General features: G+C 37.0%; 4 protein-coding genes and 1 non-coding gene across 8 annotated transcripts; 1 reads left to right on the top strand and 4 right to left on the bottom strand.

The window, feature by feature from the left end:
- The first annotated feature begins 438 nt into the window (after window positions 1-438).
- On the top strand, window positions 439-1795 carry LOC103324876 (uncharacterized). The gene is made up of 2 exons (XM_008226993.2): window positions 439-590; window positions 740-1795. Exon 2 carries the CDS (start codon window positions 1023-1025, stop codon window positions 1659-1661), a length of 639 nt encoding a protein of 212 aa, XP_008225215.2. The 5' UTR covers window positions 439-590; window positions 740-1022; the 3' UTR covers window positions 1662-1795.
- A 540-nt stretch (window positions 1796-2335) lies between these two features.
- On the bottom strand, window positions 2336-5573 carry IQD9 (IQ-domain 9). Of its 3 annotated transcripts, none has more exons than XM_008226970.2 (6): window positions 5432-5573; window positions 4926-5038; window positions 4348-4479; window positions 3820-4047; window positions 3188-3301; window positions 2336-3102 (listed from the first exon to the last, which is right to left on the bottom strand). In XM_008226970.2, exons 2-6 carry the CDS (start codon window positions 4998-5000, stop codon window positions 2767-2769), a joined length of 885 nt encoding a protein of 294 aa, XP_008225192.1. In that variant the 5' UTR covers window positions 5001-5038; window positions 5432-5573; the 3' UTR covers window positions 2336-2766. The 3 variants fall into 3 exon arrangements, with proteins under 3 accessions (XP_008225192.1, XP_088904667.1, XP_008225193.1); XM_089048541.1 differs by having other exon boundaries at window positions 5428-5539; XM_008226971.3 differs by having other exon boundaries at window positions 5272-5441.
- Window positions 5574-8599: 3026 nt separating this feature from the next.
- Window positions 8600-8673, bottom strand: TRNAI-UAU (transfer RNA isoleucine (anticodon UAU)). The gene has a single exon. It is a non-coding gene; the product is annotated as a tRNA-Ile (tRNA).
- Window positions 8674-8827: 154 nt separating this feature from the next.
- Window positions 8828-12387, bottom strand: LOC103324855 (sodium/calcium exchanger NCL1-like). Its single transcript, XM_008226969.2, has 7 exons — window positions 11452-12387; window positions 10945-11113; window positions 10641-10839; window positions 10283-10404; window positions 9925-10192; window positions 9531-9836; window positions 8828-9415 (listed from the first exon to the last, which is right to left on the bottom strand). Exons 1-7 carry the CDS (start codon window positions 11828-11830, stop codon window positions 9167-9169), a joined length of 1692 nt encoding a protein of 563 aa, XP_008225191.2. The 5' UTR covers window positions 11831-12387; the 3' UTR covers window positions 8828-9166.
- Window positions 12388-13158: 771 nt separating this feature from the next.
- Window positions 13159-20964, bottom strand: LOC103324854 (RNA helicase family protein). Of its 2 annotated transcripts, none has more exons than XM_008226968.3 (22): window positions 20596-20964; window positions 20315-20389; window positions 19649-19738; window positions 19342-19421; window positions 18993-19062; window positions 18796-18881; window positions 18246-18315; window positions 18034-18129; window positions 17774-17879; window positions 17360-17406; window positions 17186-17269; window positions 17034-17087; window positions 16695-16795; window positions 16242-16332; window positions 15738-15902; window positions 15250-15339; window positions 14941-15012; window positions 14738-14836; window positions 14569-14655; window positions 13967-14020; window positions 13746-13825; window positions 13159-13589 (listed from the first exon to the last, which is right to left on the bottom strand). In XM_008226968.3, the coding sequence occupies exons 1-22, from the start codon at window positions 20821-20823 to the stop codon at window positions 13442-13444; spliced, it is 2073 nt and encodes a 690-aa protein (XP_008225190.1). In that variant the 5' UTR covers window positions 20824-20964; the 3' UTR covers window positions 13159-13441. The 2 variants fall into 2 exon arrangements, with proteins under 2 accessions (XP_008225190.1, XP_088904171.1); XM_089048045.1 differs by having other exon boundaries at window positions 19342-19426; window positions 20596-20912.
- Between the last annotated feature and the right edge of the window lie 1222 nt (window positions 20965-22186).

Here is a 22186-nt window from a genome sequence, read left to right as displayed (position 1 = left end):
GGATGAGAATGAATTGAACACAGGATTACTAATCCGTAATCGGATGAGGATGTTGAACATAGAAGTAATCCGTAATAGGAATTCAACTCCTTATTTGATTCCGATTATGAAGTAGTAAATATGTCATAAGTTTAATAGGGTGCATTGATATTATTGATATTATATGCTCTTCTTCTTAGTTCTTACCAGAAAATTGTCCTTGCCATCTTTTCAAAATTAAGCCTCTAAAGTCTAGGAGGGTCCCCAAGAAAAAAGGTAACGTGTCCAGTTGACTAGCTTTTGAGGACAAGAGCTAGCTGATTGGAATGTACATGAACTCCTTCCAAGAAAACCAGACTCACCAACACATATGATTGAAAGTGTCCCTGTCGTTTGAGGAATCTTTACTATATAGTCTGCCTTAGCACCAAACATATCACTGTTGGGTTTTGGCTTTTGGCTCTGTGACTCAAAACCCAAAAAGAAAAAGAGACTTTACAAGTAAACTAGAGTTGGCGCAATTCCCGTTTGATACAAGGAAGAAGGGGCTGAAGAAAGAAGCCTGCTTTTTCTGCATTAATGCCATGCAGCCTGTGCTTAGCTTATAACAGGTGATCTTTATGATCTCTTCTGCTTGAGCAGATTTTGTCATGCCATCTCTGTCAAAGATACCTCTCATTTCCTTGAGTTCCAGTCAGCTCTGATCAGAATTCATAGCTTTTGTCCCCGTTTCTAATTCTATCATTAACTATATTGCTAGACTATTTGCACCACTATCTTCCATAAACTTGACAGGAAGAGAGAGAGGAGAGAGAATCCATGAGTCACCTGCAAGACATTCTGCGTCTGCAAATGTTACAACAGAGAGGATCAAAGAATGAAGATCAAGATCAACCAGAAGATGTTCAAGAAGAAGAACAACAATCACAGAAGAGACTAATTGGTCAATATCAGCATGTTCAAGAACCACCAAACTATGGACCATTAAATGGCAAGATGTTGAATACCCACATAGCAAAATCCTCCAGGAAAGTTGTTACTCAATGTCTTCTTCTTCTTCACATTTGGCATCTGAACAAGCGAAAATCAACAATGCGAGATATGGGAAGATTGTAAAAGTTCATGGAGGCCACATTGTCCGATCCACTGCAAGAAAAGAAAGGCACAGCAAGGTGTACACTTCCAAAGGTCCTAGAGACCGGAGGTTCCGGCTGTCAGCTCCGACTGCTATACAGTTCTATGATGTCCAAGACCGCCTTGGCTACGACCGGCCAAGTAAGGCCATTGATTGGCTCATTGAGAAGGCCAAGGCAGCAATTGAGGCTCTCTCTGAGTCTGAACTACCTGGAAAAGAGTATGACTGTACTAATATCAACAACTCTGCTCAACAGACAGAGCAAGACATTGGAGAAGAGAGTATGCGTCAGTTTCAGCATCACCAGAGAAGCTATGGTGGTGAACCAGAAAAACTGAACAATGTGAACAGTTTTAAAGAACCAGTTCTTGATCACTACCAGTTAAGTTCAATGAACTATGCTGAAGAAGCCCTCAATTCTGGCTCAAGTTTAACAGATTCCAAAATGGAGGTGGCTTGGTTTCAAAGTTTGTTGGCTTGGAATTATAATGCAGGTGATGGAGGAGAAGGCTGTCCTTTCAATTCATCCCATGTATATCTGCAATAGCCATATTTCTTCGCCAAATCCGGTTCCTTCCTCACATTAGTTCTATTCCTGTATAGGACTTTGCCTCGGGTAGATTACATGTTCAGAATGTACTAGAAGACTCTGGTTACTTGATCTAACAAGTCTTTTGATTGTGTTTTCAGTCTTACAAAATTGTTTCCCATCTGCTACTAAATTTTCCTGTTTTGTGTCTTTGTCAAAACTATTCGATCCCATATCATAATGCTGGTGAGAAAACATCTCATGTGTTTTAGGTGCCAACAAGGCAAAAAGTCAGCAACCTAGTCCTGCAAAAACAGGAGATTAAAGTTGCAATTATAAGACCATGAAAAGCCTCTTTTAACAATTGTGTTTTCCATTTTCTTAGTGGATAGAGATAGTCATGTCATGTCAACTAGGCAAGCATTATTAAGTTCATCCTCTTTTGTAGGTGAAGGACGAAGAGTTTAATGAACACATGCATACAGCTACCCTTTTGAACCTATCTCGTTTGTGCAGAGCACCTAAAAGCTAAGACTTTGATTTAATGATCGTTCTTGTGGCCTCGATGCTCATCTTTTTTTTCTTCGAATTTTACTCTTCAAAAAAATCTGGTTGACTGAAGAAAAAGCTAAATCATATATGATACTGAATTCAATAGTCAATCAATTGAATAATGATGTAACACAAAGTAATTCAAAGATCAACACTTGCAGCAGCATAAATCACTTCAGCCTGATGGTGGAAAATGTGAAGAACAACCTTAGTAATTACTAATTACAATGCGCAAAAGCACAGTATAATCACCCCATCAACAAATAGATTGTCTATGTACACCATAAATATAATATTTTCCCTCTTTAACAATATACATCAAAATGAAGAATAGGGAGAAAAACATCATAGAAGGATGCTCTGGTCAGTCCCAAATCCAGGTCCTGTTCGATAATCCTTTACTGCACGCCCAAGCATATAACTTCCACACCACTCCATGTACAAGAATCAGAAATGACCGCCTATATTAAAAAATGGATCCTCCCTCAAATTTCTGCAGTTTGAACTCATAACATACAGAAGACATTCTTATTTAGTCTCTACCGTTGGCCCAGAACCAGCAAGTCAATGTTTATTTCTGAGTGTTCCTCTCTTCAGTTTTAATGCCCTCTGCACGTGCAACCGGTTTTACTTCATCCGCTGTGTAAGACAATCTCCGAGCCCTTGTAGTTCCCTTACCATTTGATGAAGGGAGCTTGACTGAAACTGGAGTTTTTGGCGTTGGTGAATTTGTGCTTTTACCAACCTTGCTAGCTTGCTTACTCGGTACTTTCTTTGGGCTAGGTGACTGCACACGGCTTTCCCATGGACGAGCAGCAATCCATCGTTCTTTCCAGCTCCAACCCCAATTAGCTTTGCCAAGTTCATAATTACCCAATCCTTGGCTCTGACTACAGTTGGCCCTCCACTACAAATCATGGAAATGTGTTTTCATTCTCAATTGATTCTGGGGTCAACCCAAAGGATAAAGTGCGTACAAGAAAACAGTATACCTGATGAGAAAAGGCATATGCCATAGCCCGCTCACGCTTAACTGCTGCTTCTTCTCTTTGATATATCCTTGCAAGAATTTCATCCATTGTTTCAGATCCACCACACCATTCCGCCTGTCATCCATTGAGACAATTACTCAGAAGCGTTAATTGAGTTCAAAAAGCAGTCATAAAGTGAATTTATCTAAGGACAACAAGGTATCAAAAACACCCCTCATATGGTTGTTCTCATGCATATGATCTTTAAGAGAAAACCACATAACAGATCTCAGGCAACATATGCAGAGATTTGGAATAACAAAGCACAAATGCCAAAAGCTTGTCATCTTGTATTTTGTACTATCTGATGCATTTCATAAAAAAAAGTCAGTTATTAAGCAATCAACTTTACAAATAGATGGACTAGACTGAAATAACCTTAAGGCAACTAAGTAATTAAATGATAATAGACTTTTAACAATGAAAAATAATGTTGTGCAAATGCTGTGTGAGTGTGATCATGAGGGCTTGAGGCTGATTATGAGGTGATGATTCTGTGCACAAGTGCACCACGATTAATGAAGAAACTTGCAGAATCTTATTGTACATTTTAAATCTGACATGTTCTTAGATGTGGGAGCTGGTGGTCTCACCTCTATGTCATGAAGCTTTGCCTCAAGTTTATGTTGATTCTCTAATTTCTTCTGTTTGATCCGTCCTTCTGTTACCATATAGAGTCGACGAGCTCTAATCTCATCCTGTATTCTGCTCCATGAATGAAGATAGCTCAATGTAGTTGTGGCTTGCTTTGTAACAGGATAAGCTTGGGTCAGTATTTGCAATCGAACAATCCCTTTCAAGCGGCGTAAAGCTTTTCTAGCCTACAATGGGTGAGAGAAAGTCTTAGGAAAACAAAATCCAGCATAACAAAAAGTGCTCCTTCAAGCATAAATGCCTTCAGATAAGTTTGAATTTTCATCTGAAGCAAGAAAGGACCAAACCGCTACATAATTCAACAAAATTACCAAATCCTCATTACTGATGAAACAAGAAACTAGAAACTGTTCACCAAATAAGCAGAGCCAAACTAGAGACATAAAAACAAAATTCCAAAGGATCATCTGGGAACAAACATAACCAGTGTTGACTTTTTTAATTACATAACCTGTAATTAAACATACCACATATGCACGGAAAGCAGTCTGAATTCGAATTGCAGCTATTTCCTCATCTGGCAATCCAAGATTTTTACCATTTGCAAAACTAGACTTTTTCAATTTTATGGAATTTGATTTTCCATTAACTGAAGGTCCCTGTCAGAAAAATGTAATGACGGGTGAGAAATCACAATTACATACCAACATCAATTTTGAGATATTACATATAAATTCCTAGTAGCAACCATACCACTAAATCATAAACCATGCATTCACTTATATGACTAGGATTAGTTTAAAAAGTTTTTATTCATGATGCAAAATGGTAATATAAATCGTGTGTATTGTGACAGCAACAGAGAATGTAATACCTTCAAGTATGTGTTAGATAAGCAATAATTGCAAGATAGTTATAGCATAAATTAGAAACCTAAACCTTCATGGACTTGCTGAGTGATATGTAAGATGGACGTGCCCAAGAACAACATTTCAATTTTTTATTAAAAATAACGAATAATGATAATTAGAGTAAAATTTAAGTTTCAAATTGCATTTTCCTTAACAAAAGCTAAACCATGTATAACAATTTGAAGGCTCTATACCTTCAATCGTTTTGAACTGCCATCCTTGGATTTCTTTAAGCCGATTAATGCCTTAAACCAATATCCAGAACCCATACCTGATAGTGAGAGTCTGTCTCCAATTTAACATAACCCTGAGAGTTAAATATGATCACCATCAGCATTAAGCAACTAACAATGAATTAACTTTAAGCATGCAAAAATGGTACTTTTATTTTCTCTTTCCTTGAAAATCAATCCAACAGTTAACAAACAGATACGAATCAAAGTAAACTAAACTGTTGACCAAAGAAAACCAATTGAAGTCAAATGCAAGATAAAATCTTTCAAAGAATTTGTCACAAACATTGTAAACTGACTTCCATACCAATATGCTTTCTGTAAATTCCTTATATATTTAGCAACCAGATTCCACCCACGTCTCCCAAATGCACAAATGGGTATCCCCAAATCCCACTTGCCAACTCCCAAAGGAAGGCAAACAATGCAAAACCAAATAAAACAGCATCTGGGTAAGACTCACATACCAGAGAAGCTGCTTGAAAAAGTCCCAGAAGACACTCGTTTTAGGAAATGGGTACTCAAGATTTTGATGGAAAAAGGTTGTGGCAATTGTAATAGAAGCAGTAAGGAAGAAGCAAAGCCCCTGAGAAGGTGGGAGAGAATAAAAGGTGGGTGTGGTGTAGATTGCCATGGCCCCTCATCACCAGCCCTTTTCTCACCAAATAAAAAATAAAAAATATACATTTGTGGAATTTATAATTATTTTGTCATATAATATCATATAGAAATCTTTCTTTTTGGTTTTTTTAGTTCTCTCTCCTTAATCATAGGCTCAACCAACGCTAATACAACTCATGAAAGGTTAACGTGTTTGTGTACGTGTGGTTGAGGTGGTGGTCATTTGGTGGTTGGGTTTTTGTCATTTTGAGAAATCAACAAAAGCAGGCTACAGCGATAGCAGAACAAATCAATATCACTGTCTGATGCAGATGCGTGGCCTTTCTATTTATCTGAATCTTGTTTTTGAAGATTTCTACATATTCAATCAAATCCTCTGTCTTGCTTCAATAACTTTGTAAGTTAGAAAAACAACTTACCTTTTTAATTAAAAATTATGTACTTTAATTAATCAAATCCATCTACAAGCAAAAAAAAATTATATGAAATAGGAATATCACTGTTTAACTATTCCTAACCACTCATGTTATGTCAAGTGAAAAAGTTATCACGAGTGAGATAGTGTGATTGACCGGGATAACAAAAAAGTGTTATCCCCTTGCACAAGACTTCAAACCTATCCAACGCATAATTACACATGTTTTTCACCTCTTAAAAGTGTTGGTAATTTGGTGATTATATTGTAAAGTCAGTCCAGATGTGGGTTGAATGAATTCCAAATGTAAGTTTTACTCCAAAAGGGCAAAAAACAAATATCTCCAAATGATTAAAAGAATTATACGTGCAATAATGCAATAATGCATGTAAGCATATCAATACACGGAATCATCATTGTGCCTTAACAGCAATTCCACTATTTAAAACATGATCTCTATTTTATCTGGATGAATAAATCATTTATTCCAAAATCATATATATATATATATATATATATATTTCTTTAACATCACATTTGAAATTTATTAAGAAAGCCATTGACTTGTCTAATAAGAAAAGCAGATTCAGCATCCAAGATAATGTCAGCATTGTTTTGGAGATGGAATGTGATCACTGGGAAGCCTTGAAAGGCTTCTTGCTTCAACAACTCATTGCAAAGCTCAAAAGGTACATCCCCACTCGGCACCCTTTTCACTGTGCCCCCATATATATCCTGCAAAGACGGCTTCTAAAGCTCTGAATAAACTGTCATGTGCTGCCCTTCTAAGGTGACTAAATGCAGCACCAGAGTCAATTATGCTGCCTCCGCATCCATCTTTTTGAATTTTCAAATTCTTGCTCTGGTATGTTGAGCCTGTAGCCATTGACACTTATTCCTATTAAGTTTATGTAGTAGAGTACCATGTTGTTGTTTCTCCTTAATTCTGTCACGCTTAGGTAGGGCCTTTGCTCTATATCTGCACCAAATCGAATGAATGAACTGGTGGCCCCCATTGTTCTTTCTCGTCTGAGGCAGTACCAGAAACGACCATTGCTTTGACCTTGAGAGTCTATTCGGTTAACAAACGTTTTGGGACCAAATCCAAGACCCATGCAGCAAAGGACACCTGAAATCAAAGAATACAAAATTAATCCCCATATTGTATAACTAATAGCTTCAACTTTTAGGATGAAATATTCAATATAGTACCAAAGTGACCAAGTGTGTAGGTTTACCCTAAATAGATCGAGACCCTACGTAATAAGTATGAAAGAGGAATTACAATTTATCTACGATTAAGTGAAGAACCATGTAACGTACAAAAAAATTCCAATATTATAACATGCTAGATAATTATTACCCAAAATATTAGTGTCACAAAATGAGCCCAACAATATATATTAAGCTAACAAGTGGTGATCACTAGTCTCACATAGGCTTATTTTAAGTTTCAATTTTTTTTGGACAGCAAACTTTACCAACAAGTCATGTACGTACCTCTTTGCTGTCAATGGTGCAACCAAATACCAAGCCTTCAAGAGACTAAGTACTTCTATCGAAACTGAAAGTTTCAGATGCAAGAAAGCCAGCCACATAGCTCTGGTCTGCATATAGCCTCTCTCAAAATCACACTAGCCTTCAATGCAATCGCAAAGAGGATGTCCATTACATCGCAGAAGCTTGTAAGAAGTTGAACTAGTACATGGAATGGTTCATCTTCCACGGCAAAGCAGTGGTGCCTTCTACAATATTCACATTGAAGACAAGTGAGATCGCTGCCAGTGTCGAAAACAAGGTTGTAAGATTTGTATGGTGGAGAGGAGGTTGGGATGGTGCCAGCCCGATTTTAACTCTATAGAGTGCGAGGCCTAGCATAGTGTTCACGAGAACACGAACTTGTTTCAGGAGTATAGGAAAATGTTTGATTTTTTGTCATGTTTTTGATGTATTGAGCTCGAGTGATGGACTGGTAAGCAAGAGTTTGGATTCTCTGTTTGTGGGTGAGGTTTGGTTGGTAGAAAGGTGACTGTGGAGAATGTCTATGGATGAGCTCAATGGTCAAGCCACCACATGGTGCTGCTATTAACAAGGTTGAGAGTGGGCAGAGAAAGAAAGGGCTAATTCTTTCTGCCATGGCGCACTTCAATTAGAGACAAGACAATGCTGAATGGCTAGTACTAGGACTGCCTGAAATGATAGACTGATTTTATAATGGAAGAGTTAACTTGAATGCATATAAATATAGGAAATAATTAGTTCATGTCATTAATTTGGAATCTGAGTTTCTGTACTTCTCTTGTTGACCTTTTCTCTGTGTGTAAATCATTTATTACAAAATCCATGGATTATCTTCCATTTTAGTTGAATGATCCTTGAAGGTGACATAAAGAAGGTGTTTGGTGATGTGGAGAAATTAAAGAGAGAGACAGAAGTAAAACCAGAAGAGCTTGAGTTGCGGGGAGGGAGGGATAGTTTAGAAAGGGATCCCAGTGAGTTTTTGTCCGATGAAATTTTAGCTTGAGTTATATGCACGTACAACATGGGATTACGTTGATTAAGAGGAGAGAATATTAAAAAAATAAAAGTTCAGATTAACTGGTCCCGGCGAGGCTCGAACTCGCGACCTCCGGCTCATAAGACCAGCGCTCTAACCAACTGAGCTACGGGACCAGTTGTTTGCTTAATTTTTATTATCCATATTTACTATAAATTATTTGCTAATAATTTATTCATTAACAGCTGTAGCAAATAATTTATTCATTAACAGCTGTAGCAAATAATTTATTCATTAACAGCTGTAGCAAATAATTTATTCATTAACAGCTGTAGCAAACAATTTATTCATTAACAGCTGTAGCAAATAATTTATTCATTAACAGCTGTTCTATTGTGTCACAATCACAAAGTTCAACTTATAATGATACAATTATGTTTAAATATTTGATTTGCAGTCAAAGCTATCTCAATACCTTCCATGTTTTATCCTCCTGTAATATTCAGATATTGCTTATAGTGAGAAGCAGATTTTCATCCTTCTGGGATTCAAATACACCGTTTTCATCTACTTCAGCAAATTATAACCCCTCTTTCATCTTGGTTCTTGGACTTTGCAAATCAATATTGGGGTAATGGATTAACCACAAAACAAAACTGCTGGCTTAAGTTAAGACCATCCAAAAAAGGTAGTGAGGACATAAACCAGCAGCAGTGATACAGGGTACAGAATGTAGGCTATGATACTTGTCCAAAATGGGAATTTTCTGCTGAAGCTGGTAGAAAGTCCCATGACTGTGCAAATAATCAAGACAACTAAACATTCTGCAGAGACTTCCCACGATAAATTTCGTATGTAAACAAGTGCCAAGAAGATGATCAAACCCGTGGTGTTGTTCATGAACACTCCATTGTAAATCTGCAGACAACATTTCATCAAACATTATAAACTCATGTCATTGCTACATAAAAAAACCAATCATCAAGGCTTTCTTGAGTAAGAAGATAGATTTTAGCTTATGAGAGAAACAGACCTCAGAAAGTGTTAAAGATATGGCATTATCTGTCTTCTCTCTGGCAGAAGTTACTGATCTCAGTGCTAGTCTGTAGTTTGTGGACCAGGGTATCAAAATGTACGAGGTTAAGAATGAAGGGATGCTTGCAGCAGTAGAGAATTCTTGCATAGTTTTCATGAGGGGCACTGCAAGCAAAACTGTAATGCCAGTACCTAGAATCAATAGATAAGCAGCCTTCACGAGATTTGTCCAAGATTTATCAGCACCCTTAGCCTTCTTTTTCTTCGCCACTGGCATCTTCTGGTCTTCCTTAGTTTTCTCATTCTGCAATTGAAATTTAATGATCTTGATGAGACTGTAGTTTTCTTTTAGCATTGGAATATATCCCTACCATATATGGCTGAGTTTATACCTTGGGATTTCTTCTAAAAAACCATTTATGTTCATGACTGTTACCGTTGGCAGAGGGCTTAGCTGGATTAATCCATTTTGAGATTCCATTGACAAACTCTGTCTCAACTATTTGAGAATCACCAGAGATATCAAATTCCTCCATCACTTTTGCTGCATAATCATCGTCATCCAGACCTACTTCTTCTATTTGTATTCCTAGGATCAATGCTCTCAGCTCATGTGATGATATGTATGTGTTATTATTCTGGTCTAATCTATGAAACAGCCTGCAAATAAAATCCGGAAACGACTAAATAATGAGATCATGGCACATTTCAACAATTCAGGCAGACTAAAGATGGAAACCTGGAACTTACCCTTGTATAATGGATACATTGGGGTTGCCTCCAACTGTCAGAAGACTTTGTAGTAAGTTTTTGTGTGCATATTTACGCATCACAAAATCAAGTCTTCTTTTCTGAATCCATGGTTGCATGATCTGCATTGTTGTTTATCTTTTTTTCAGTTAAGAAGTACAAACATCCTCATTTGATTCTCATATTTCAACTTCTACAAAGCTCAGATTTGCTTAAATATTCAAGTCTTCTTTTGAATCTTATATATGCAGCTTGTTATTTCCTCTTTTCATACACAAAATAAATTGGATTTTTACTTGCATGTATCTAATCATTTGGGAAGCAGATTCTGTGCTCTTCTTGAACTTTTTTTTGTTACCTGATAGATGCAGTAAATGACAAGGAATGCAAATGCAATAAGTAGAGAGACTAATATCACAACTCGAATCCCCGAAGAAGAACTGAGCATTTTTGCCACTTGAAGAACAAGAAAGGGGATCAATGAGACCATCATGATTCTTGCAGTAGCTTTGGTTTCAACATCAGTTGTTACACCATAACCTGAAAGGGCATGCATACTAAAACATCTAAATTATCATATTTGTAGACCTCTCTCTCACTGAGAGTGTGTTGTTCAGTGTTTATGAAGATAAGAGAAGAAGTAAATTAAACTGAAGGATTACTTATTTTCTGTATTTGATGAAGTTTGAGACACCGAGAGGTCATGGCTTCCAAAAGCAACAACAGAACCCCAAACTAGTGTCAGAAGCATGATTGCTGATCCTGCAAGTAGGCCCATGCTCATTTCTGCCATTACCTCTGCCGTTTCTGTACTTCCTGTCACTCCAGTTACTGGGAAAAAAATGTGAATTTTGTAAGGAATTTACAAGACATCTCACATCCATCTGCATGTGTAATCCAAAAAAAGACATGACTTCTAATAATCTAGGGAGATTATGGCTAACGTTTCTTAATTCTCTCCTTTCTACCTGCTCTTCAACCAACCAATAGCTTAATAATGTAGGCCACATTGAATGAAAAGTCCATATACAACCAACCAATAGCATAATGAATGCAACAGAAGAGAGGAAGAAGAACTAGACCAAAATCTCATGGACCATATATCTAATTATAAACATACATACATACATAAATGCTGAGGCCTGAGAAGAAGATAGAAAGGAGCTTACCAAGTACCAATCCTACTTGTGGTATCATGCCAAGCACGTGGAAAGCACTAGCACCAAAGATACCAGTCCCAAACAATTCAAAGAAGAGTTCAGACCCTGCAGAAACATACTGATCTGCAAGGGACAGCAAGACCTCGTACACGATTATCAGGAAAAGCAGCCCCCACACTGAAGTTGCACAGGGCAAGAAGCCATAAACTGGTTCACAAGTCACAGTATCTGCTTGAAGATCCACTACTTCTAGGATTGAAGGTTGGCTTATTCTGTTGTCTATTATGCCGCCATTGGATATAAGATCAGAATCTCTAACAAACCGGCTGCTTCCAAAATGGACTAATTGGAGGATCAGTAAAATGGTAAGCAAAGCTGGTCTTGACATATCCAGAGACTCTTAGTCTTAGCTTGTGGGTGCAAAAATGAGAATGGGAAGCAATTGACTTGGAGCTTTTTGAGGTTTAAATGGACAAGATCATGCAAGTTGAGGTTTAAAATGAATAAAATCAAGCAAGTTGTGGTGACATTAGCAATCCCTTCCCTGCTTAGCCCCGTGCTAGATTTTTGAAAAAGTAAGAACAAAAGCTGGTCATATAATAGAACGAGGCAGGTTGCACTTGCAGCAAAGCTACCTACCTATTTGGATTACTAATTTGACTGAATCTATTCCTCTATACTTGCTCCACAAATCCATTGCATAGTTTTGGATATAAATAATGAAAAATACTTGGACAAAGACACATCGAATAGTCGTCGAATCATTGGTAACATTTTCTAATCAAGCAGCCTCTGAACTTTGAATAATGCAAGTGATCAAGCAAGCACTAAAAGATTTTAAATTGATGACATTAAGTTGGATTGAAGATGAAACATAACAACCATCTCCCCGAGAAGAAGACTAGCATGCCCACATGTCATGATTCAATACATATGATATAGAGGCAGTATAGGTATAGATTCATCAATGAGCTGTACAGTATATACTAACATTTACAGTTCTCTTTCATTATCTTATTATAATCTGGGATCTGAATTATTGAAAGAACAGAGGCTTTTTAATACAAATTTTTTTCTTCTGAAAAATGCTTGAAGATCCAAACGTGGGCTGCAGTACAGGTGGGTTGTTTGTTTGTTAGTGAAGCAAAACCTTGCTGGTTTTTTCCCCTCTCTTCTTCTTTCTATTCCATGCATGACAAGGGGTAGAATCATTTCATCTACTCCGAGATCCTGCCGTGAGTGCAATGCAACTTTCTCTTTATCACTCGTCACGTAATTAGTCTCACGTGAGCATGAGATAGAGAGAAACATGGATTTCATTCGTGACATGAAAATTCTCTCCTTACCAGGAGCCCCATTGGAATAGAACAGTGAGCCAGAGTCTTGGGGCCAACTAGTGCTTATCTAGAGTCCGAGTTTGACTTGGTCTGAAGCATTTGGCCGTGGTTATTTTTTTATACCATTGTCAACTGAGATATTTAAATTAAAACGTATTGAGACATGTTGTAAAAAGAAAGCAAATTTTTCTTCCCCAGATAATAGTTATAACAAGTACAATATTGAAAACAAAAATTAAAAAAAGAAAGAATGGAACCTAACCCTGACCCTGACGATGCAAGTGGGGGTTATATATCACTCCACTTCAACCTAATCCATTTGTCAACGGGTTTGATTCAAATGGGTGAAACCCGTAAAAGATGATATCAATAGACAAACTTTTGAATAAATTAGGTCATATACTAGCGACGTTTTTCGATAAAGTTTACTAACAAGAACATAACCACGTTTTATGTTGAGGAGAGGACAAATAAACTGAAGAATTAAGCAACCAGCCATTTTTAATAACAATCATTAGGCAGAAGAAGAAGAAAAAACATCTTCTGTATAGTTAGATTATAATTAATATATTCACAAGTCGAGAACCAAGTTATCAAGGCCACGGTGATTGCTTTCCTCTTTTGTTCCATATATGTTCTTATAAGCAATGCTGAAGGCAGGGCTAGTGAACCATTGACTTGAGTCGCTGGTGTTGGTAAAAATGTGGAGCTGCCTCTGTGAGCCAAGAAGGATCTATGGAAATCACATTCCGCATGTATTGCTTATCAGTTGAGACAAGAGAATGGTATAATACCCACTTGGGATTAACTCTGCGAGAAAAATGAATTAACACGGATTACGATTGTTTACAACTCAGTTCAAACAAATCCATTCTAATAAAACCAACAAAAAAGGACGCGGGAGGCGGGAATCAAATGACGAATATTAACAGTAAGCAGTCCCTGAGAAAAGAAATCTTTACTAACCTGAATAACACAGATGATGGGTGAATATAAACTGCTTGAGAACCTCTAATAGTCTTGTACTTCCCATCGTGACTTGATGCCTACAAACCATTAGGAGTATAAATGAATGAAGTTTCTCTAATAACAAGAGAGAAGATGAACAATAAATGATTCGGTAACAATTCCCACCAATAGTAAAGATTTGGTAACTAGAAATACACAAAAGTAACTACGAAACTCACTTCTAAACGACATGCATTAGCGAAAAACCCATTAGTAATTGCCTTCCTCACTACCTGCAAGATTTAAAGAGTAGCAGCATTCAGAATAAAAAAAAGAGAAAAGAAGGGCTTTATCAACCCCAATAATTTAACAAAACTCCAGGTTTCTAGAAAAGTATGTTTAGATCCCAAAGAAAACTGATGGAAGCATTTTTATGCTTTCTGAGAAAGGTTCTAGCTTGCAGCCATTTGGATTGTAAGACAAACCTTTTTTCTTTTTGTTTTTGCCTTTTGATTTTGTTTACATACATACAAAAATGTTATGGTCCGAATCGTGGAGACTTGAGACCCACAAGACCTACAGACTAGGATGTGTTCCCCTCTCATCCTATGCATCCCCCTCCTCCTCCATCCCTCAATGAAGGTGAGATTTGATTTTGATCCCAACTCCCCATAATGCCACTAAAAAATGCACATTCTATATGTGAAATGTATCAACTTCTTATTCTTCAGAACTTTTCCTCCATTTTTTAAAAGTCATAATTATTGGTAGAGAAGAAGAAAAGTGGGAGATTATTTTATATCTCAGAGATACAAATTTGATACAGCATGCATAAACTTACCACCGTGTCTCTTTCACAAGATTTCAAGACAATGCCTATTCTCTGAGCCGTTCTTCTGAGTTGTTCTCTAATTTCCAGAACCTTTTTCTGCACAACAATCAACTCACTCAAAAAGGTGCAAAGACACCATCTGTTAAATTGATCAAACCAGTTAATTACTGATACACACCATGGCTTGGTAGTTTACAAAGTTCTTATGACACCACTGCGAAGATTTACCAGACTGAAGAAATCCTTTGTAGACATTTAAGAAACTCACATGGTCACCCTGCATGGAATCGAGAAAATCAAAGAGCACAGCCCATTAGGTTAGTGAACCTAGAAAGATAGGGGAAAGATATATGCATACCATTGAAAATTCAAATTTGGTACCTCAGCAGCAGCAAAATTCAACTTGGCTTCATCCAGTTCCTTCTGTGATCCCCAACCAGAAACCCAGATAGACTGCAAGACCAACATTTTAATTGTGAATTACTCAACGGAAGATTTCTATTCAAGGAGTTTCTTTTCTTCTAGAAATTGAGATATTTTCTGTAAATATAAAAAAGGCTTATTGTACTAAATATACAACCTAAATACATACAGTTCTTTAATATTCAGATTCCAAGATTTCCAATGGAGAGTGAGAGAGAGAAAATTATACAAGTATTTATTAACAGTAAGAGAATTAATAGGATTTACTTGAATAGAGAGAGTGGCAGCAATAGTAATCATCTCTTCTGAACACCCCAGTTGACCTGACGCTAAGATCATTTTTGAGATCATTGGATCCTACAAATCATTAAACTTCAACAAATGAGTCTAACTTCTAAGTTATACACCACGACAAAATGTTAAAGAACATAAACAATTTCAAAAGACAAAAAGCACAATAGGAAAGTATTTTCACAATTACTTGAAAACAATGTTTTTGGGAGGGGGGGCTAGCTCTAGTAAACACATTAGTGCACTGTATAGAAAACAAATGTAACTGTACTGCTGCATTCCACTGATTCTAACATACAAATCCAATACAGCAACAAACTAAATATCTAGCGCAGAACCACAAGGACTGTAGTCCCAAAGCAACCAATTAATTTCGTAGCAGATAAGGAAAACATAAATACTTTAGGGAATAGATACAAGCCAGAAATACACCGATGATAAAAAAAATTTCATTCGCAACATACCAATGGAATCTCAGCAATTTGAAATCCAGTCGGTGAAGTAAGTTTGGCATCATCATCTAGGACTCCAAGTGAATAAAGCACTTCAAGCGCTCGAATCATTGCCTCAGAAGATGGAGATGCTGGCCAATCAAAGCCCAAGATATTATCTATTCCCAAGGCTTTTAACTAGAAAGTAAGAACACATTATTAGCATCTACACACCAGAAAAATATATCTCAGCTTTAAACATCAAATTATTGCACACGAAGAATCACAAAGCCTGCATGGAAATAAACAGACTTATGTTGCTAAGGAATTTACAATGTTACTTATGATAAGCATGAGATGCTCATGGAAAATTTGATTGATTTGATACTGGCAGTCTGACAGTATGTTCATAGTGGCTATCATGTAACTCCTGAAACTAGTGGGACGGAAGTATGCCATATTTGAGACATACAATGGGAGCTCCAGATGGAGGCCTATTAGCCATGGAAAGCACTGCGTTGCAATATAATATCATACCTGAATCACACAGGGAACAAGATTTGACCTTTGTATCTCTGGGATCCCCTCAGCAGACATTTCCTTTGCAAAATACTCTTCAGTATATAGCCTGGTCGCAGCCATGGAGTTTAAGGGAATTAAGTAAACTTATTTGAACTCAGAATTAGCTTGAAGAGCAATGGGCATTAGTATATAAAGTATCTATCATAAAAAGTCTCATGACAACTTATTCTGTTACATAATGGCTTCTTATTGGAAGTATATCTCTATCAGCCTATGTACCTTGTAGGTACATTTGTTTGATGACTTGTCCCTAACTCACACAAGTGAATTTTTATTATCTTCTAACAGTAATAAAGGTGGTCTGACTGTAGAATTCCTTACCACTAACTGAAGATCTTTGTCACAAGAAAGATGCCACAAATTCAGGGAAGAGAAAAGTGAAGTAAATAACCACAAAGAATTGCAGACCTGTAACATTTCCCAGGCCGAACTCTTCCAGCCCTACCAGTCCTTTGTCGAGCAGATGCCTTGGATATTGGCGCAACTACCAGATTTTCAATATCTGTTATCTATGTAAAGTAGATACAGAGTGCGCAAAATAAGAAGACAGATATTCACTAAACTAAGATTATATTATTAGATAGAAACTTTTGGCTCCAATATCAGCAAGAATCACAAGGTCAAAGATTCTCATTAAACCAAGCAATGAACATACTCAGTTTAATAAATGTTTGTGCGTGTGTGTGTGTGTGTAAATGTGTATGTGACTGAGTGAGTTTGTGAGTGAGAGAAAGAGAATGAATATACCGGGTTGTAGAAACGCTGCTTTGAGAACCCACTGTCAACAACATAGACAACACCCTGTACGAATCAAAGGAATATGGCTCGATGATGATGTGGTGCCTTATTGCTTCAAAGTGCAAACTCAAGTCTTATGAATATTACTAGCATAGGGTTACCTCCAAAGTTATGGATGTCTCTGCTATATTGGTTGATATCACAACTTTCCTCTTCCCTCTAGGAGTAGGAGTGAACACCAACTCCTAAAAAGCAGAAAATAGAGTCCAAAATCAGCTCGTGAAAGAAAATTCTGAAGCTGGCCAAAATAGTGGTACACAGAAAGCATAACAAACCTGCTCAGAACGTGGAAGTCCAGAGTAGAGGGGCAAAACCATCAATCCTGAAACATGAAGATATAACCATATAAAAAATAACATGTAAAAGAATCTTTAAAATTCCCCTGTAAAAAAAACACTTCAATACAGAACAACACAATAACTGCTATATTCTAGATAATGCAAGTCAATTTAAGGTGACTCTTGAAGCATTGTGTACTTGAACTGAAAAAAATAACAGATTAGCTATGTGAAATCATCTATGGACTCTGTAGCCCCCAATGCTAGAAGTTCTAGAACACACTACATACACACACATAACAATAGCATGAACAAATGCATAATACTCTTCCAAATTGCAATAGTTTGGAACTTGATTATTAAAATAAATATTTTCTTTTACTATTGGTAAAGCTGCAACATCTTCTGCACCTGATGACTTTCTTCCACGGTTTTGAGCTTCTTCAGTAATCAGCTGGACAGCAGCATCAATATCATCTTGACCAGTAAGAAATACCAGAATATCTCCCATTGGTTCCTATAAAACAAAATCAGTAAGGTTTTGTATAACTGGTGGAAATGAAAATATCTGCATGTACACATGCAGATTTTCTATCAATAATAGAAAACCTGACATAAGTTTGGTCCTTCGTTGTGCAAGGAAAACCAAGCATCATCCAAATATCCTTTACCTTCTCATGAATCAATAATACTGTTGAAACAGCAGCCCGAAGATAGTCCGGGACAGGCTCCTCCACATAATGAATTTGTACATTAAACCCTCTACCCTGAAAATCAAGAAGATTTACTGATGCCTCAATGTTTCTCCTAAGATACGAGAGAGAGAGAGAGAGAGAGAGAGAGAGAGAGAGAGAAAGAGAACCATTTTTTAAGGGGAACTTACCTCAACTGATAGGACAGCAGGCTCCATATTTGGTCCAAGCTCCTCTCCTTCTGGTCTGCGACGCCTTTTGCTGGTTTATAATAAAACAAAATTAGATATCAACATTAACATTCCACTTCATATTTCATAGATAACGGTATTACCAGCAGTACACAAATGCTCATGATATACAGAGGCAAATGTAATGGTGGAAATCTGTGGAAGTTGTTTATCTTATCCTCTGGCTCAAATGAAACCAAAACCTTGTAAAAATTTATGCTTTTTTCAAAGTGCCAAATGTGGACATGGTCAAAAAATACATTTTTTGTCTATTTCTCTAAAGTATAGATGTTTTTTGGCCCTACAATAAATCAATCTATCATTTATTATTATTACTGAAAAGAACAGTACAAACACAAGTTTGCCAATTTTTCAGGGCACAGATTGCAACTCTCATGCCTTGAATAAAACTTTTCAAGGAAAACTAAGTAATCACAAGCATGGCAATAGTATATTAGTAAACCAAAAAACAAAAGAATAGAAAGAAACTGATAAAATGCTAAAAACATACCTGGTCTGAAAGAAAGCAGACATTGATTTTGCTTGAATTGTGGCGGATGAGATGATCAGACGCAGCTCAGGTCGGCGTCGTTGGATCTAGAATTGTAGAATTCAACAGATATATCATACGAACCCCAAAAGACAAGAATAAAGACCCAAACTATTTTTTGTTTTGTAAAGTATCATCATATGATGTAAAGCTGATACCTTTTTCAGGAGACCCAATAAAATGTCAGTTGAGATAGACCTTTCATGAGCCTCATCTATCATTATGACACTGGAAATCACATCAACAGATTTGTGAGGAAAAGAACAGAAAGTGCAGAAGAAATGAAGGTCAATAGAGAGAGATAGTAATAAGAACAATTCTTTTCATGCATAAAATAAACCAACAACACCCCCACCCCCCTCTTCCCCTCTAAAAACAGAAAAAAGCAAGAAAGAAATCCTAGTTAATTGTATGCAGAAACACCGACTTAAAAGGAACATGTGGTTTTAAACAGGATCAATTCTAGAATGCTCGAAGCAAAAAATTTACTGAAATCATAGGTAGTACCTATATTTAGTCAAAAGAGGATCATTCATCATTTCCCTGAGTAACACACCATCAGTCAAAAACTTTATCATAGTTACACCCTGTGCTGCCAGAACAGGAAAACCATCATTCATATCATGGAACTACGAACACATTAAATAACATTGAATACATAGATCCATTCTTATCATCTAGGATTTTCCAGATGATACTATGTTATGTGAATGCAGATATCAGCAGTTGCAGATAGATATGCCCTTATGGAAGGTAAAAGATAATCAAATAAGAGAAAGTTCAGATCTCAAAATGATGAATAAATGGGTCTCACTGTATTTGTAACATCTTCGAATCGTATAGTATAGCCAACTTCCTCTCCAAGCTTGACCCCCATCTCTTCAGCCACCCTTGAAGCAACTGACTGCAGAGCAGTGCAGCCATTTATTTATAAAAAGAAAATGTATTTTCAAATGAAACGAACAGGAATAAGCTATCAATGTAGGCCACCAAGATTAGTCTATAACATTTCACCAAAAAACAAACTACCATTTCTGTATATTCCTAGAAAATTTTCATCTTTATTGCAATGTCTGCTGGGTTAAAAAGTACAAATCAATAAGCATATAAAGAGGCCAAAAGTTCTTCTCCTTTTTCTTTAGGAGAGAGGAATCGCTTTCTAATGAACCAATATTATTAGATAGAGCTGCTAGGGGACATCTCTTATTCTATTTTGAAAAAAGCATTTACGATCTAAAAGCCGCATAACAAGAAACATAAAGAGAGTTCAGTGCAACTTTCAATTCCAATCCGCAAGCAATGAGCGATCATCAAGAGAACATTTTCAAGCATGGTTTGTATATGCGTCACTCATACCACAACGTTCAGATGACTTGGAACACTTTAGTAAAGTTTGGAATAGCTAACTGATATAATTAAAGAAACATAATATACAAGTAATACTTAATAAATGGGCACATAAATAAAATCAATGAATAACCTGGACAGCCAGTCTTCTTGGCTGGGTGCATGCTATTACACGCCCACCATCAGCCCAACCTGCTTCTTTGAGGTACTGCAATTTTTCAGCAGACAAAATAAACATTTTGAACTCAAATCAATTAACTAATTTCAATGAATTTCATAGAAATTTAGATTTCAAAACCCACAGGAAAGATTGAAAATTCATTTGGGTTGTTGAAAGGTATGAAACAAGTTCTTGGCTTTTTATTCCCACAAAACAAAACTGGCCCATTTAAGCACACAGCAAAAGAAGCGAACCTGAGGAATTTGAGTGGTTTTTCCGCTGCCCGTTTCGCCAACTATGATAGTAGTGGCGTGAGTCTCCACCAAATAGAGAATGGATGTGCGGTACTTGTACACGGGAAGCCTCTGCCTCTGCCTCTCAATATTTGCATACCCAGAAGGGGAAGAGAAGAAAAGGACGCCTCCCTCTTCGTCGTCGACGAGGCGAGGCTTCTCGGCCCCTGGTTTCCAGAACTGCGACATTGTTGTGGCTCTTGCTGTAGTGCTCTTCTTGATTTTCGTCAGCGATTGCTTGCGTTGTTGGGTTTTAGAGCTTCACAGCTGCCAGTGCTAGGCGCGCAGGGCAGTCGAACACCCGGGACCTGTCGTGTACCCGTTTGGTTATTTTTGCCTTTGGTAGGGCTATTAGGGGAATTCACTAAATTTTAAAGATAACACTGTCAAGTGCTATTATTTTATTTTACAACAAAAATTATATTTTAAATTACCAGGAGTGAATTCGAATTTGGATGTAAAGGCGGAGCATATTTTCTTGATTAATTGACATAATCCACGTCTGCACATGCTATTATTAATTCGCATAAACAAACAATATGATTAATTATAATACCATTAATTCACATGAAGGAACAACAGGATTGATTGATATTTGATGAATTTCTTTACAAGAAGAACTATAAAGAAAATTGTCACGATCAAATGAGTATCAAAAAGGCAAGGGGTTAACCTACCAATGTCGAACACAAGCTTTTTTAATTTCAAAGTACAAATTAAGTAGTTTAGTTTTGTGCATATTTAAATAGCAGCCGAGATGTTGCCTCCAAAGTTATTGACGTCTCTGCGACTGCTATATTGGCTGGGATCACTACTTTTCCTCTTCCCTCTAGATAGGAGCAACTCTGACGTGTCTTTTCTTTCATCCATGACAGTTGACTTTTGTAACTTGAATCCATGTTCTCCCCTTTTCGAATGTTTGAAGTAAGAGACTTGACCCGGATTATTGAAGATTTATATACCTTTCATACCCAAAAGCAAAATTTAAATAGCAAGGTCAGTTATTTCAAATATTTCCAAGTAAAAGTTTTACCCAACCCTAGCAAATTCATCCATGCTAGTACTGTACTTTCTTTCTCAAGGGTTTAACTTGGAATTTGAGAGGAGTGAAAACAGACAATGGTCAGCAATGGGGGCTACAGAACACAATAAGACTATCAGAGAGGTACATCAACATCCAACTGTATTGTTCGCATTAGGCAATTTAAGAGGCAGAAAAAGGAGATTCATATGATGTCAACGGATCTAGTCAAGTGAAAAAGGGCATTGACTTGACTTGTAGACCCGTAATCTCAAGTTGGAACTATATCATTGCACCTTGATAGTAGTGTGTTGGAGACCCTCCTTCCCTTCCTAACTTTGGGTAAAAAAGAAAGTGTTCTTGTGATAGTAAAAAAAAATGGATAGTGGTGTATGCATGTAGCTTAGAGAAACTTACAAACTATGGTTCTCTTAATCCCCAAGTAAAATTTTGCTTCATAGAAGACCAGGTCACTTTTTTATATGGTATTGCCTCAGGTAACTCTGCCTCCATATCAGTATTTCTTAATAC

This window comes from Prunus mume, linkage group LG3, assembly GCF_029339155.1.
Source record: "Prunus mume cultivar Tortuosa linkage group LG3, ASM2933915v1, whole genome shotgun sequence".
Classification (NCBI taxonomy): domain Eukaryota; kingdom Viridiplantae; phylum Streptophyta; class Magnoliopsida; order Rosales; family Rosaceae; genus Prunus; species Prunus mume.
The sequence above is the reverse complement of the archived record's forward strand: the minus strand, read 5'-3'. Positions and strand labels throughout refer to the sequence as shown.